General features: G+C 43.6%; 2 protein-coding genes and 1 long non-coding RNA gene across 3 annotated transcripts; all 3 read right to left on the reverse strand.

Moving 5' to 3' along the window:
• Positions 1 to 362: 362 nt before the first annotated feature.
• Positions 363 to 3,055, reverse strand: LOC120668602. The gene is made up of 2 exons (XR_005672494.1): positions 2,456 to 3,055; positions 363 to 1,140 (listed from the first exon to the last, which is right to left on the reverse strand). It is a non-coding gene; the product is annotated as an uncharacterized LOC120668602 (long non-coding RNA).
• A 666-nt stretch (positions 3,056 to 3,721) lies between these two features.
• LOC120670508 lies at positions 3,722 to 5,150 on the reverse strand. The gene is made up of 3 exons (XM_039950619.1): positions 4,915 to 5,150; positions 4,539 to 4,845; positions 3,722 to 3,892 (listed from the first exon to the last, which is right to left on the reverse strand). Exons 1-3 carry the CDS (start codon positions 5,148 to 5,150, stop codon positions 3,722 to 3,724), a joined length of 714 nt encoding a protein of 237 aa, XP_039806553.1.
• A 1,096-nt stretch (positions 5,151 to 6,246) lies between these two features.
• On the reverse strand, positions 6,247 to 12,192 carry LOC120671164 (MADS-box transcription factor 5-like). Its single transcript, XM_039951439.1, has 8 exons — positions 11,727 to 12,192; positions 9,698 to 9,776; positions 8,566 to 8,627; positions 8,342 to 8,441; positions 8,174 to 8,215; positions 8,033 to 8,074; positions 7,116 to 7,252; positions 6,247 to 6,475 (listed from the first exon to the last, which is right to left on the reverse strand). Exons 1-8 carry the CDS (start codon positions 11,909 to 11,911, stop codon positions 6,439 to 6,441), a joined length of 684 nt encoding a protein of 227 aa, XP_039807373.1. The 5' UTR covers positions 11,912 to 12,192; the 3' UTR covers positions 6,247 to 6,438.
• Positions 12,193 to 16,924: the final 4,732 nt, after the last annotated feature.

The following is a 16,924-nucleotide window of genomic DNA, read 5'->3' on the forward strand; positions in this document are numbered from 1 at the left end:
TACCAATAGCTTTTGGTTGATGTGGACTGAATGTTAAAGATAGAATACATAGCAAAATGGGGAAACGTAACAAACAAAGCATAATTAATTACTGACTTTGAAAGTCTACAATTTTAAGGGGCACAACATGAAACGGTATCTCAATGTTCATGCATGGAACGAACAAATAAACCTTCGGTTTTTGTAACTATAAATGCTGAAATGCATAAAGAGAGATAGGCAGGGTGAGGAGGTAACTAAGCAGGAATAACAGAAAACTCTACTGATAAGCACCTGTGTCAATACAGCGCCAAGAGAAGGCAACTTATTGCACGAAAGCGCAATTGCCTCTAACTCCGAGAACTCCAATTCAGAAACTCTCCTACAAGAAACATAACTATTGGGCAATATACTTTATTTATGTACCAGTTTGTTACGGTCTCGAGTATCTGGAGAAGAGATCAGAGCGAATAGGCTAGAAATCATGGAAGAATTGGGAAAGGGAAGGAAGAACTCAGGAATGGGAGTTCGGTTCTCTGTTCTATTCCGTTCATGACAGTTAGAGTTGCAGCGGCCAGCTATATACGAGCTGCCGAGTTCTGATGACGCCCGACGGCTTACATGGGCCTTGGCCCGATAACATCCCGTGACTGGCCCAGGGCGCAGCCCAACACAGCCTATGCTTGTACATGCTCAGTAATACACCTGCTGGTCATAACATTCCCTCCTCCTTAAGCTGCAGCTTGTCCCCAAGCTGCTGAAGGAAATCGGCGACAGAGATCATCCTCATCTTCCCAAGTGGCGAAAGCTAAAGGCAGACCAGACCACTGTACCTTCACTCGAAATGCTGAAGCCGTTCCCTTGGCGACCAGAGCGCGGTCCAATATGTGTAGTGGGTGGAATTCTTGTGCAGGATCAGAGCAGACCACAGAAAGGTCTTGAGCAACTTCAGTGTTGGAAGGAACACACCGCTTGAGTTGGACACATGCACCACTGGGTGGTTCTGTGCATGATCTTGGAGATCCAGCTTGTATGCTACTGTACCACCTTCTGCAAAATCTTATAGGGGCCAAAGAACTTAAAGGCAAGTTTGTGGTTACCTCGAGAAGCCACTGAGGACTGCACATGTGGTTGCAACTTCAGGTAAACCATATCACCTTCCTGAAACACACGTTCAAATCCCTTAGTGTCAGCCTGCAACTTCATATGTTGTTGAGCACGCTGTAAGTGTTGCTGTAGCAGTCGGTTCAAGAGATTTCGTTCACGCAACTAATCATCGAGATCAACAGAAGAGCACTGAGTGGCACCAGACAGACCAAAGTGTCGAGGAGGGTGGCCATATAGAGCTTCAAACGGTGTCCAACCAATTGCTGACTGAAATGCAGTGTTGTACCAAAATTCTGCTAACGAAAGCCATTTGTGCCACTGTTTAGGACAGGAATGCACCGAGCAACGCAAAAATGTTTCCAGACACTGATTGATACTCTCGGTTTGGCCATCCGTTTGAGAATGATAGGACAAACTCATCAGCAACTGGGTGTCAGTTAACTTGAACAACTCCTGCCAAACTGTACTAATGAAGATTTTGTCCCAGTCTGAATTGATGGCATCAGGAAGCCCATGCAGTTTGTAGATATTATTGAAGAACAGCTATGCCACTTGGATAGCTGTAAATGGGTAAACCAGGGATAAAAAATGTGCATACTTAGTGAATTTATCTACTACCACTAGGATGACATCAAAGCCTCCAGATTTTGGCAGGCCTTCATTCACTGCGTTCGCCTTGTTGCTCCAGCTCCAGCCGAACAGTACTTTTCTCTCACACCGCTCCAGCTCCAGCCTCCAGCTCCAGCCAGCCCAACAGTATTTTTCTCTCACACCACTCCAGCTCCAGCCTGCCGAACGCAGTGAATGAAGTCCATGCTAATGGTTGACCATGGCTGAGTAGGGATTGGTAATGGTTGCAGTAGTCCTGGGGACTTGACATGCTCTGTCTTGGCCTGTTGGCATACTGAACAAGCTTGAACATAAGAGTGCACAGAGGCTTTCAACCGTGGCCATGCAAATAATGACTTGATTTTGTGGTATGTAGCATGTATGCCTGAGTGTCCTCCTACACCACTGCTGTGCAGGGCCTGAAGGATATGGGATTGAGCCAACAAATTGTTGCACATCTAGACTCTGCCTTTGAACATGAGAATACCATTATCTAGAGAAAAGACCTTATCATTTGTGGGGCTGAGAGCTAGCTTTGTGAGTAACTGCATTGCCTCAGGTCATCTTGATAGCCCTCCTGCAAATTCACCATCCAGCTTGTAAACCTCAAAATACATCTCGCAACGATCCTTCCATAGGCTTGGATTGTCTCCATCAAACTTAGGGAACTCAAGTTTCGGCATAGGACAGGGGCGAGGCAGAGTATCACGTGACTCAGCATCAAAACCATGGGATTGAGAGGGAGGTCCGTGCGACGTACCCGTGACCGGGTGTGGCGGATGGGATCCCAGAATCCCACCGCTAGCATCCCGGTGGTGATTGATGACGCAGTGCCTGCTGGGCCGCTCCCAGGACGGTGCAGATGGGTGCGCCTCCTGTAGGGGAGCCGTGTTGAGGTCGAATGGGTTGACTCGTGCGGTTGCGGCTGTGGCGGCGCTGTTGCCGGCCGTGGAGGCATGGGAGGTGGCGGAGGTGGAGGTGGGGACTCCAGGCGGCGAACGCGTGACGCAGTCTGCTCCGATTGGGCGAGGAGCTTGTCCATCGACGCGTTAGCGGTGGACTTCCAGGCTTCGAGCCCAGAGAGCTTGTCCAGCACGCTTGTCAACGCCACGTCAAACCTGTCTAACTTCTTCGCTAGATCTTCCAGGGAATTCGTCATCAAAGCTTCAAATTTGGTCGACCTCCACGATGGCGCTAGGTTGAAGGATTCACGAATTGGGGAAAAATTTTGGTGGAAAAGGCTCTGAATACCAATTGTTACGATCTCGAGTATCTGGAGAAGAGATCAGAGGGAATACGCTAGAAATCATGGAAGAATTGGGAACGGGAAGGAAGAACTCAAGAATGGGAGTTCGGTTCTCTGTTCTATTCCGTTCATGACAGTTACAAGTGCAGCGACCAGCTATATACGAGCTACCGAGTTCTGATGACGCGCGTCTTTTTTTATTTTTGTATTTTTCAAAAAAAATTTACAGAAATATATTTTTGGTTTTAGGTTTTACAGTTCTATACCCCTACCGCCCGGCAGGGGGGCGGCAGGGGTCCTACCGCCCGGCAGGGAGGCGGTAGGGATCTATATATAAAAAAAATAAATTTATTTTGCGCAGAGGTCCTTGGAGGGAGCCTGCCGCCCGGCAGGGGGGCGGCAGGCTCCCTCCCCAAATATCATGTTTCATCTCTCCTTTAATTATACGACATCTCAAGCTACCAAAAAAGCTACTTTTTTATTCTTGGTGTATTTCATCCAATTTAGTTTCGCTCAGCCTGATAGACCCTGCTCTGCACTCGTTGATATGCCCTTGCTCTATGGAATCAAACACCTTGTTCCAATTATATCACATCTTGAATATTCAGTGCAGATATGTCTTCTGGTATTATTTGATCCAAGTTAATGATCAAAGCACGTACTGTACATGAATTAGCAAATATGATACGTTAACGCCTTTCAAAAAGACGGTGTTTGCACATCAATCAACCTGACGTTGCGGCCATTGCACATCAATCAACCTGACGTTGCTTGCTGCCGCTACCAGCTCTCCGCCGGCTGCAGGTAGTGCTGCAGCGACTGCACCTTCTGCTTGCCCCGCAGCTTCCGGAACGCGACCAGCTCGATCTGCCGGATCCGCTCCCGGCTCACCCCGAGGAGCTGCCCGATGTCGTGCAGGCGGCAGGGGCGGCAGGCTCCCTCCAAAAACTTCTACGCAAAATAAATTTATTTTTATTTACATATAAGTTTCTACCGCCTCCTTGCCGGACGGTAGTGGTACCGAAGTGTAAAATCTAAAACAAAAAATATATTTCTGTAAATTTTTTTTAAAAAAATATAAAAATAAAAAAAAACGCCTGATGACGCCCGACGGCTTACATGGGCCTTGGCCCGATAACATCCCGCAACTGGCCCAGGGCGCAGCCCAACACAGCCTATGCTTGTACATGCTCAGTAATACACCTGCTGGTCATAACACAGTTCCACTCCACAAGAATCAGCGCACTCGCTCTCTTGTGAAGAACCTCTCGGCCGGTCCTATGCATATTGACCTTTTCCATGGTGTTGATCGATCGTGTTAAGTTGGTACTGAGATATAGATGTGGACATAGCATAAGGTAATCATGCCCTTGGTAACATTTGTTGAACCCAATATCAGAAAAAAAAACTTGAAATAGGAAAGACGTTTTTACAGCCCTAAGACTGACTTCAATGGAGCTCATGCAAATGCAATGCAGCTATATAATATAATAAAATGCATGGCGCTGGTAACTTTGCATTGCCAAAACCTTCTCCAACGGAGAATGCATATCTGACACACATTTTGCACTTGCGGAGAGAGGAAATGTAAAAATACGTTCACCTGCAGAATGTGCTGCACTTCCTCATGTGTTGGAGGTCGGAGCCACTCATCTCCAAACACTTCAATGATAGTTTCAACAAACTTCTTCAAGGTTTCCAGGACAGTGCTTTCACCCATTTTCAAATGATCGTCTAAACAATCAGCTGGAACTCCATTTGCTAGCATCTTTATGGACACCGTGCACTTGTGGACAGGAGTGAACCCTTCCACACCAACACAATCATGTTTCTTTCGGAAGTATGGATTGGCAGCAGCAACACGATCAACAATTTCAAGAAACAAGTCTTGCTTCATTCGAAACCTACATTCTGATCAATTGTTAGGATAAACAACAATTGAGTGACGAACCCAATAAAAATTGAGAAATTACCTTCTCCTAAAGTGATCCTCGTTGAACAGAGGGCGTGGAACGAAGTAATCAGCCATTAATCTTTTGTCTGCCCCAGCTCTGTCACGTTTATATACTCTGTGTCCCCGAACAGAGCCTCCCCACTTGTGCTTTCGTGGAACCAGCGACAGAGCAACGGAGGCGGAGATCTCATCGTCATCATTCCTTGGATCAGCATTACTTCCATAACATGAAAGGCGAATGTACCTCGAGGCCATCCCTGAGACAACCTAAGTAAAAAAACATTTGTTTGATCCTATGCTTAAGATAATGACCTATTGCCGGGACTAATCTGATGGAGGGAGTCCATGGGACTAACCTGCTGCACGCTATGTTGTATCGTTGCCGGAGCTAATGACTTGTTGGGACCGCGAGCAGTTCGCCGGAGCCCACTTTCGTTGTCGCAGCTGGTTGGAGAGGGGACGGGGATGTTCGCGCACGTAGGTCGAAGCGTAGAGATATATCGGAAAGTGCACGAGCGCCGTGTCAATTTTTCCGCTATTCTATATTTACTTCGCCCACTTCCCGCCAATCGACCAGGGTGAGTTTATTTTTACGCGGGAGTCAACTGTCGGAGCCTATGCTTGTCTGGATGCGTGCTTCCGTTGGAGTCTCTCATTTTTACATGCCTCATGCAACCACTGTACACAGTGCGCACAGTGCCTTTTGCAAATGCATTTGCATGAGCTCCGTTGAAGTCAGTCTTAGAAGGGCACCGAGAGGTACAGATTATATGTAACATGCATGAGATTCCATCGGAATCTAGGTACTAAAAATTTGTACATCAGCAGGTACCAAAATTCTGGTACCTTCTCAAGGATGGTAAAAACCTTAGTGAGGAAAATGGTTCTAGTTGAGATAGTCGCACAGTAAATAAAATTGCAGTAGTGGATGACAAATAACCTCTTGTGATTTTGTGCTCTGCCTCATATATATGAAGGCACAGCCTTTAGGGATACATCTTGGCGAATCTATTATGCCATAAAGCTTCAAATGAAGCATTTCTTTTTCAAAAAACATTCTGAATCCATTTTGTAGATTATGTGCTGAAGTCTAAACATGTTCCATCTGTTCTTTTGATATTGTCCTTCTATTGCTAGTTCTCTATTTACATTTTTATTCTGAAGATTGAATCAGGACGAATTGTTTTCTCCTATGTTTTTACAAGTGATAAGATGGCATAAATTAATTCAGAATTCGATGAAATGACCACTAGTCAAATAACCATGTAACTTACCACTAATCACATAATCAGAAGCCTTATTGAACATTATTAGTTGCCAATTACTTACATACTTTATAATCAATTCAAAATGAGACATATATTAGACTTATTTAGCATGCAATGCATGCATCATCAGATCATTCTTCTTGAACTCAAGAGAGTCCAAAACATCGAGCTCTTAGTTTAGTACATATATTCTAGCTCAGAGCTAGAAGTTTTGTCAAAAGTATTATGCCCAATATATAGAGGACACTTTGGCTAGTGTGCACTAATGAAACAACTTATTCCTTGCCCAGATGGTCGATGTAAGCTTGATACCTACATAAGAGGGGGGAAGTTAGAACTATATAAAGGTTATACATATATTCAAAATGAAAAAAAACATGTATTGTAAATGGTTTTGTAGAGTTTTATTCAAAGGCTCACTCATAATATGGGTAAAATGGTTTCATCATTTTAATTTGTAACCTAGCGGTCCAGTTTAAGTGTGTTGGCTTCCATTAAGGATAAAGCCATAAAGTATGTTAATCATTTTTTTCATATTTTTCTTTACTATGAATTACTCCCTTTGATCGTAAATATATAAGTAGTTTAAGTTTAGGTCATCAAGACAGTCTACAAGGTGAAACTTTGACTACTGATTTCTATAAAAATAAAAATAATTATTTCATTCGATTTTGTCAAACTAACTTTTGATATGGATATGGTAGGATCAACTTCATGTTATAAAACTATTTGGATATTTAGCTATTGATGGTCAAAGCTAGCTAGACAGATTTGAATGCTTATTTGTGATTAGAGGGAGTAGTAATAATTTACTAGTGAACTAAAGAAATGCTTTGATCATATAGAAACAGAAAAAAACACTTATATTCATGTCAAATAAGCATACTAAATTTATAGTCATTCAGTAGTAAATTTATATACTTGAAAGTTGAAACAAGTGAAGAATGCTAACCCTATATGGAGGGAAGGATCACAAACAGCAGTGCGAAGGAGTTCTTGGCTAGCATCATCACCATGGCCGCTCGATCCACTAGGCCCAAGGTCCTGGCAGGTCAGACGCAGCACGTTCTCCTCACAAGTTTCTTGTATCTGGTAAATAATAAAAGCATGAAAATTGAGAACATAGCACGAGCTTTCTCTTGAGAAGGTTAAGTTAACTAAAACTAACATACTTTTCAAATTTCGTAGAATTATGTCCTGCTTGAAATTTAGTTACGTACGTGTCTTTCATTAGTTAGCACTGTTCACTAGTATCAACAAGTAATGCTGTCGACTTGTGTCATATTTAATTGTACAGTCATACTCCATCTTAATTATAGTTATGCCTCAAACCGTGTTATTGAAACAGCAGATAATTTAATCGAATATGTACACTCAGTATATGTAAACTTTCCCTGAACAATGTTCCGATGCAAGATTTTCTTTTAGATATAAGAAGAATGACACTCTACTGCGTGTTCGAGAAAAAAAAAAGAATGACACTCTATACCTCAGGAATGTGCACCACATAAATAAATAACATAGTAAACTAAACTTACTCCCCTCCATCCCACAAAGGCTGTTCGTTTAGAAAATTTCATACGTATTACTATTAATGAGAAATGACCTTGTTACCCTTAATTAATTATAACAGGTGTGATTAAAAACCATATTGTTTATATGTTCCAATATCCTTATAAATGCTTACTCGACATAGTTTTAATTAGATGAGCCTCATTACAATCTAAATGAACAGTATTTAAGGGACAAACTTTAGAGGCTAAGTAAATGATCTTTGTGGGACAAATTTTAGAGGCTAAGTGAACGGTCTTTGTTGGACGGAGGGAGTATCACACACATGCACGCACACGCACACACATATTGTGCTACCTTCCTTCTCAGGTCCTTGTTGGAGTCTTGCAGTTGTTGTTCCTGCACATCTTACTTGATTAGTATTTCTGGTATTTTAAAAGAAAATAAAAGATATGCCTAAGTTAGGCCAAAGTAAATTTAAAATGGAAAGTGTATCACCTTACGCTTGAGCTCAAAGAGTTGATCGAGCATCTGTTGATTCTGTGAAAGTTACCACCGGTTAGGGAATCACTAAAATTTGATCTTGTACCATTGGTTTTTGTATACACTAGACACTTCTGGCATCAAGGAAATAAATGAAAGTATGCATAATATGCAGCTGGCTACCTTTGATGATCTGATATGCTTGAGAGAGATCTCAATTTGATTCTCAAGTTGCTCAAGCTCTTTTATGCTAAGTGGACCCAAGTCCTCACCAAGAAGATTTCTGCAGACCAAGATCAAAATAAACTTACTCAGATAATAATTGTAGGATGGATATATACACTATTCAAACAGATGTAAATAACTCGATCATATAGCTAGGGACAAATGACAAAGTAGAGACATACCTCTGAGTTGTTTGTAGGAACTCAATTCTTGTCTTTAACTTCAAGTACTCCTGGTAATTACTCTATTGAATAGGAAATCAGATCCACTAATTAATTTGAGTAAATTTTGATCATGAGATATACATAAATACACATGCACTTGATGTAAATAGTTTACTACTTATGGCCTAGCATTATTGTGCATACGTTCCATTTATTATGAGGTTATGGATGTCATTTTTTGGAACTTTATGCCATAAATATATTCTCTGAAACATGAAAAATGTGGAAACCCTGTTAATTAGGCTGTTACACCGAACTACTCTCCTTCATATTTGATTTAAATTCCACTTGTTTTTTCATACAGAATGCATGGAGCAACAATTGGATATACAGAGATTTAAAAAGAGCAATGGATAAGTTACAAATTATATATGTCACAGTTTTGGTTGAGCTCGCTAGTATACATTAAGCTATGGATTGAACTCCACAATATGACCATATACATTCCATTAGAAGGTGCAACGAATGGTCCTGCACTTATTTCATATTTGAATACCCTAGACATGCCACAACAAATTATAATATGCGTCAACTCTCATTTAATTCAATCTATAAAGCACACAATAAATAAATAAAATTTTGTTTTATTTTCTTAAGGATGTAATGAAAATTTTTAACATGCATGCACCAGTCGCAGTGCCTTAGCGTGTGATCACACTATTTATTGTGCATATCATATACTCCCTCCGTTCCAAATTATAAGTCATTCTAAGAATCTTGGAGAGTTAAACCATCTCAAAGTTTGACCAAAATTATAGAGAGAAATATAAAGATTTATGACATCAAATAGGTATACTATGAAAATATAACTAACAAAGAATCTAATGATATTTAATTAGTATCGTAAATGTTATTATCTTGTTGTATAAATTTGGTCAAACTTAAAAAATGTTGACTCTCCAAGATTCTTGGGATGACTTATAATTTGGAACGGAGGGAGTATCTGATATTTCCTGAAATAATTAAGCTAATAGGTTCTTGACAAAAATGCTTCTAATCATCCAAGAGCTCTATCAAAATTTATATTTCTTTTCACACATGAAATGAATATCCATGGAGTAACAATAGCATTCAGAAATCAGAATGTTACCAGTTCAGCCTCGATTGGAGCTGATGATGCTTCAGATGCAAAGTTGCAGCTGCGATATCGTTCCAATGTCTTGTACATGCTGTTGACAAAACAAGTACTGAGGGTCAACACAAAAATGTTAATTTGATACTTGTGATGTTTATATTTGCACACATACTATTAACGTGTAAGATTAATTTTGCCCACAACCATATAGCAATTAATTCAGTTATATTATTCTGAGGTTTCCTCTAATCTACCTAGAGAAAATAAACAAATTAAGGTTGCATCAATACATACAACTTTCATTACGATTTTGATTTTGTAGATGGAACATGATTTTTACTTTGACAAATGGTAACTGTAATTTGTAGCTTTATAATTATCTTGAATTCACATAGCGTGTGTGCATATTTTCTCGAACAATGACATGCGCATTGTCAATCTGCATTGGATTTCTTATTTCTACATCGGCTCCAGCCCCAAAACAGACGTGCTGGTACTTTCTCTCTCTCCACGTAAGATTGCTTTGCTATCTTTGCATAAGACGTGCTGGTACTTTCAGCGTCCCGGTACACATAGCTTAGTTGCCTTCAAAATTTCAAAATTTTACAAGATTTTTCATCACATCGAATCTTTGAACGCATGCATGAAGTATTAAATATAGCTAAATAAAATAACTAATTACATAGTTTATTTGTAATTTGCGAGACGAATCTTTTAAACCTAGTTAAGCGATAATCGGATAATAATTATCAAATACAAACGAAAATGCTATAGTACTTTACACCCTAGAGTTTAGGCAACTAAACAAGTCCATGCATTTTGCATAGCCTCTTGCCTGCAACGTGAAAGACAGTACGCTGCCTCCTGTCAATGGTCGATTCAAGTCATGCATGCCCCCAACATAGGATAACTCCTCACTCTGAAGGGCCAATCGATACACAACACACATGTACCTGTACCTCTCTGTCTCATCCTGCTGCAGCCGCTCGCACGACAACAGAGGAGCTAGACAAGACGTAGAGAGAGGATTGGTAGAGAGAGAGAGGGAGAGGTGTCTCAATTCCCCAATGGAACAGTAGAATCTAAAGGAGAAAAGCCAGGGAGAGGTGTCTCAATGGAACAGTAAAATCTAGCCAAGAAACACAGATCAAAATTAGATAGGGCATCATATCAGATCTCTCCAAGAACACGACACTCATCGACGGTTCAGTATTGAACACAAAAGAAAAAACATGATGAACACAGGAGAGATATGATTAACCATTTTTTAAACAAAATTGTGCCTTTCTCCAGATCTGGAGATGAACGGTCCAGCAGGTAGCTAATAGATATGGAGACTAGCTAGCCCCTTTGATGAACATCATCACTAGCTAGCAAGCAGCTGCTAATGATCTCTGACATGCGCTAAAAAAGAGGCGAGAAGCGTTAGAGCTCAGGAGTCTACAGATTGAACGGGTTGTGAAGGGAGATTGATCATCTGTGTCATCTTCTACCCATACTGAGCTATTGACTACCTTTTTATAGCAGGCTAACTGAAGTTACTGAACTCTCGCAGTCGCAGAGAAAACAAAAGAGGAAAGGTGAGCGCTGAGTTGATAACACACGGTCACCAAACCGATATTTCCCCAAACAGCAAAAAGGAACAGGAGCTATGAGGCTACGATCTACAGGCAGTGAGCCGCAGATCTAAAAGGATAGCCTTCCCTCGCACATGAAATCCCACAAAGGAAACACCAAATGGAAATTAAATTTCAGGAAAATTTCTAGGATTTCTACACAAATTCAAAGGAAAAGGAAAGAAATAAAACTAGGCATGATGAACGCCAAAGTCCAAATGAGTATCGCACACATAAAGTTCTTGGCACATGTTGCTCTAAAAAAAAAGTTCTTGGCACATGATGTCGCCAGACATGCATCCATGTTTCTCACAAAGATAGAGAGCTAGTAGGCAGAGATCAGGAGTTAAAGATCGATCGGCGGCGGCGGCGCGCATGGAACCATGCTTGAAGAAGGGAGGTAGGGCTGAGGCAGGTGGGCTACGAACCATGAGGAGGTGGAGAACTCGAAGACGCGGCCGCGGCTGGAGAAGATGATGAGGGCGACCTCGGCGTCGCAGAGCACGGAGAGCTCGTACGCCTTCTTGAGCAGCCCGTTCCGGCGCTTGGCGAACGTCACCTGCCGGCTGATCTTGTTCTCGATCCGCTTCAACTCCACCTTCCCGCGGCCCATCTCTTCTTCCTTCGTTCCTAAGCTAATAGGAAGCTCCGATCCCCCTCTCTCTTTCTAGCTAGCAGCAAGATCTTTATTTTCCTCTCCGCTTCTTGCAAGCACTTTCTCTCTCTTATCCTCCGTCTCCCTAGCTGCTACTAGTAGTAGCAGTAGTTTCTCTCTTTCTGACCTTGACACCTTGTGGCGTCCTCGTGGAGTATACTACTGTAGTAGCTTAGTTATGCTATGCACGTACGGGCCATGGCTCCTCTCTCTGAAAAGTCTCTCTCCCTCTCCTCTCTCGCAAGTCTGTTCTCTCTCCCTCTCTCTCTCACCCCCTGTCTCTCTCAAAAACCTCTCTCTCTCAAAAACCTCTCTCTCTCTCTCCTCTCTGTGTAGCTGTCAATCGGCCACTGCTCTCAGCCTCTCACTGTTGCTTTTCCCTCCAACTTGCTCGAACAGCCTATGCCAAGCGGCGACGTGATTGGAGCCTGGCCGCGGCCCGAACCTGGCCCTGGGATGGCCATGGCCGCATGAGTCATGGCCCTGGCCTCATGGGTCATGGCCCACATGGCAGCGGCAGCATCGACGTCCTTTGTCGCCGTCCTCGTCCGCGGCGCGCGTGCCGCTGCTGCTGCGAGCGTAGGGCAAACGGCAAAGGGGAGCGAGAGAGCATGGCGTGCAGGCCCGATCGATAGGGTGTGGGGGCACGTGTCGATGGCTCAGAGGCTGCCTAGCCTCATGCGTAGTAGTGGCTCAACTTTGGCTGCCTACACTCATGGCTAGGCAGGCTAGTGCCTAGTGAAGCAGTGACACACGTCTTGACTCGAAGAATGCAGAGAAATTCTGGCCCCGTTTAGTTCCCAAAATTTTTCATGCGGTACCTGTCACATCAAATCTTTTGACACATACATGAAATATTAAATGTAGTTAAAAAAATAACTAATTACACAGTCTAACTGATTAGCACGAGATGAATCTTTTAAGCCTAATTAATTCATGATTAGACATTATTTGTCAAGTAACAACGAAACATGCTACAGTAACTTTTCACCCTACTTTTTGCAAACTAAACGCGGCCTCACGGAGATCTCAGGTACAAGTTCTTTTTTTTTTCTTTTTGAAAGGATATCTCAGGTACAAGCTGATTCCTAGTCATGTACTCCCTCCGTCCCGATATGTTAGTATTTGAAGCATTCAAATGCAAGAAATAGTAGTCTGTTAAAATGACCCATGTACCCCTAAGATATTCTATGGTCCACCGCATGTAAGAGTAAAGTATTTCATTGCACTGACAAAAGTACAACACACACTGTGGACCAGCAGTCCATCCATTCACTGGAGCGATGTACAGAGCGCCAAAAGGCATTCACTATTTACTGATGCGCCAAAACAGGTGGGTGCATGCGCCAAAAAAGCTGGCGGCAAGTTCAAACAACCAAAAAGCAAAATGACAGCGCAGGAGTACATAAGGCCTCTGGACCACCAACATTCTAGCATCACCACACAAACTCCATGCCCCCATGGCGGTGGACCTCAACATTCCAGCAACAGCAGATGAAGAAGATGGCCCTTTTGAGGGTTTACCTCACGGCCTGGAGCACCCACCCCTTGCTGGAGCCCACCCTATGGAAGATGGAGATGGAGCACATTCTTTTGACCTCAACCTGGCAGCATATGAATCAGGTTAGAAAACTTTGGAAGGCCACAAGACATATTTGTCATGCATGTATACACTTGGTTTGCTTTGGTTTCGGATTTTACCTCAGAGTTTTCTCACTCTTCCATGCAGAAGAAGTGGATGGGTTGTATGCACCTACAGCAGCAGCAGCAAACTTTGATTCAAACATTGATTTGGAGGAAGAGGAGGCAGGTAGAGTAAATACAAGGTTAAGAGTAATTTTCAACTAATTGATGCCATACAGTTTTTACATTTCTTGTTACTGCTACCATGTAGATGAAGATCCTGCTGTGTATGCATATGATTTTCATGTTACCTTCGAGGAAGAGGAGCTCCAAGGGTCCAGCGATCAAGGTACATGCAAAGAATGAAAAATTTCAGTTTCAGCAAATTTAGAATTTGAGGCTTTATGTAAATGTTGTACCTCTGAAATTTTGATTGATTTGTCAATGTAGATGATGCGTTCAATGCCGCCGATGAAACAACCAGCTTTGATGTGAACAATGATTTGGAAGAAGAGGGTCTCGATGGGTCCAGTGATGAAGAACATGTTGAACAAGGTTAAACCAATATTGCAAAATAGTGTATTTTCAGCAATTATCACGTAATAACTTTGAAATGAAATTAATCTCATAGGCAACCAACCTCAACCTGCAAACATGGTGAATAAAAGGAAGAATCTGTCGGACAGAGAAAGACAAGAGATTTATGAAGCATTACTTTCTCGGAGTGTGAATGGCAAATTGGAAAGAAGGACCACCACAATAGTAGCCAATTTGTTTGATGTTAATAGGTGTTATGTGCAATCTATATGGAGGACAGCAAAGGAGTGCCTTCATCTATAGGTGTTATGTGCAATCTATATGGAGGACAGCAATCTATATGTACTAGCACCATCCATATACAGAGCATCATCCGTTTCACAGAGCATCATTCAAAAGAGGTCACATTGCTTTGCAAGATATGGCCATGAAGGATAGATGTAGTCGATTACCCATTTGATGAAGGCGCTCAGGCAGAACCGTCGTCGCAGCTTGGCCGGTTGCACACCGAGTCCCTGGAGGTCCTCTTCTTAGGAACGATATCGAGCCAGTGGCGGCCTCCAAGATGGAACTCCATGGTGTCGTGCATACTGAGCGCATCCTCAAAAGGAATCACTCGAGCACAATCCGAGGCCGGAGAAACTCCCATCGGCTCTGCAGCAGCCGGGGCCGCCGCGCCTCCCGCCCCAACCGCAGCAGCCACCGACGTCGTGCCTCCCGCCGCCATTGCAGTTGCTCCCGCACACCACCCGTCCTCTAGTCCCGATGCCACCGCGCCAGCACTGGTAACTCCCGCTGACGCATCCGCAGCAGCAACATCCGTGGACTCTATGGCCGCTCCCATCGACGCCGCATCAGTTACTGGGGATGCAACCATTTCACCGGCCGCCACTGGCGGCGCTTCTAGATCCGGCGCCGATGGCACCTCCACGTCCTCGTCAGGGAGCCACGCCAACGCCGCTATAGCACGACGCATCGCCGCCTCATGACCTCCCCTCCGTCGCGACACAGTTTTGGTCCGCCGCGCCAAAGGAATGCTCCGCCGCCGCCGCTCAAAAATTTGCCGCTGGTGCCGCTCAGCTCGCTAGCGCCTGCGCTGTTCAACTCTCGTCTCTTCCATGGGGAGGGAGGGGGAGGTGACTGGAGGGAAGGTGAGAGGCCAATAATGGAGCAGCGGAGGGTGGGGAGCTGCCTGGGTGAGCTTTGGAAGGAGATAAGGTGAGATTTTTCTCAGTCGCACATGGCCTCTCGAGGGTGGGCAGGTTGGCAGGGAATCCAATGTGTGTGGGGCCCACAACACTGTAAAAATGCTTACATTGTGACACAAAATTTGAATGCTTCATATGCTAAGATATTGGGACAGAGGGAATACTACCTTGAAAACTCGCATGTTTTGTGACAGTGCGGTGCTCCCGCAAGATTTTCAAAAAAAAAGAAAGAAAACTCGCATTTTTCAAGACGAGCTCACTATTTTTTTATTATGCAAATATCATAAATATATAAATATAAAATGGTATGCAGAGTGTATACTTAAGGCCTCAATCGACCTTAAGTGGCCCTGACATGTAATGATGATGAGGGACCGAAAGGGCGACCAGAGGGGGGGTGAATGGGAGCAGATTAAAATTTATCGCAACCGGAAAGATCGGCTTAGTCCCGAAGTACACGCCCAACCCTAGAGTCCTAGGCACAGTGTAGAGTAGCTATGGTGGAGCTACACCAACACAAGAGAGCCCTAGGAGCAAACAAGATCCAACGCGGAAGCAAACACCGAAAAGCAGCACAAGAACCAGCACGGTATAACTCACTGGTTGATCCAACGCACAGTTTTGAACCGCGTCGGTTCAACCGATGAGCAGAGCCGGCAGCAGAAAGAAACGAGCACCGGTTGATCCGGCGTGGAGATTGACACGGCGTCGGTTCAACCGGTGTTAGCACACACCGGATAATCCGACAAAATCTAATCCAATCGCCGGTGAAGTTGTCCAGAGGGACTGCAAAATGACTTAGTGGTCACCAGTTTAACCGACGTTGTGAAAAGCCTATACGCCGGTGCAACGGGCCAAACAGCAAAACCCTAGCAGCTGAAAAACCTACTCACCAGTTGATCCGACGCATCATCTCACAAGCGCCGGTTTAACCGGTGATAAGAAAAAGTCTGCCCGTGCCCAGAAACGATTTTTCAGCTCGCGACTCTTGAAAAACTCGATGATTGATGGATCAAATCAAGTCCAAATGAGCTCAAATTTTGGGGAGATGAAGATGATGACTTCAAGAGCACATCCCCAAAAGATATCAACGAAAGTACTCACAGATTAAGAGGAATCGACGAGAATTGGAGCAAAAGCGGGGTTTTCTCTAAAAATGCGAAAGGCACAAGAACTCCGATCCTGAAGGGCTCATGATTCCTAGAAGTTTTGCACTAGGCAAGAGGGATTAGAATCACTTCAAAGAGCTCAAAGAACAACAACAATCTTGTGCACCATGGACACATAACCGGGAATCAAAAATCCATCACAAGGAAAGCACAAGACGTATGAGATCGAAACGAAATCAAAACCCCGGAGGGCACTAGGAGGATTGGGCCTCCTTTCCCGATCAATCTCAGTACAAAACCCTCAAGAATCCATGGCTAAAAATTCATCCCTAGAGTGGAGAGGAAGGGAGGAACAGAGGAAGGAGGAGGAGGTGCCAGGAGGGAGGCGGCGTGCTGTCTAGGCCAAAAAGAGAGAGAAAGCGGGAGAGGGGGTGAGGGGGTATTTAACCCCAACAACTCTCAACCCAAAAGACTAAACTACCCCTAGAGCTGAA

This window comes from Panicum virgatum, chromosome 4N (genome assembly GCF_016808335.1).
Source record: "Panicum virgatum strain AP13 chromosome 4N, P.virgatum_v5, whole genome shotgun sequence".
NCBI lineage: Eukaryota > Viridiplantae > Streptophyta > Magnoliopsida > Poales > Poaceae > Panicum > Panicum virgatum.

What these genes read in the sequence shown, in the direction of transcription:
- LOC120670508 (XM_039950619.1), bottom strand. Translation starts at nt 5,150, where the DNA reads ATGGCCTCGAGGTACATTCGCCTTTCATGTTATGGAAGTAATGCTGAT. An exon ending in GAGGATCACTTTAGGAGAAG is followed by an intron (nt 4,846 to 4,914) that starts GTAATTTCTCAA and finishes ATCAGAATGTAG; the next exon opens with GTTTCGAATGAAGCAAGACT. An exon ending in AGCACATTCTGCAGGTGAAC is followed by an intron (nt 3,893 to 4,538) that starts GTATTTTTACAT and finishes TATTTTGCGTAG; the next exon opens with AAGTTTTTGGAGGGAGCCTG.
- LOC120671164 (XM_039951439.1), bottom strand. Translation starts at nt 11,911, where the DNA reads ATGGGCCGCGGGAAGGTGGAGTTGAAGCGGATCGAGAACAAGATCAGC. An exon ending in TCTTTGAGCTCAAGCGTAAG is followed by an intron (nt 8,075 to 8,173) that starts GTGATACACTTT and finishes TAAGATGTGCAG; the next exon opens with GAACAACAACTGCAAGACTC. An exon ending in ACAAGGACCTGAGAAGGAAG is followed by an intron (nt 7,253 to 8,032) that starts GTAGCACAATAT and finishes ATTATTTACCAG; the next exon opens with ATACAAGAAACTTGTGAGGA.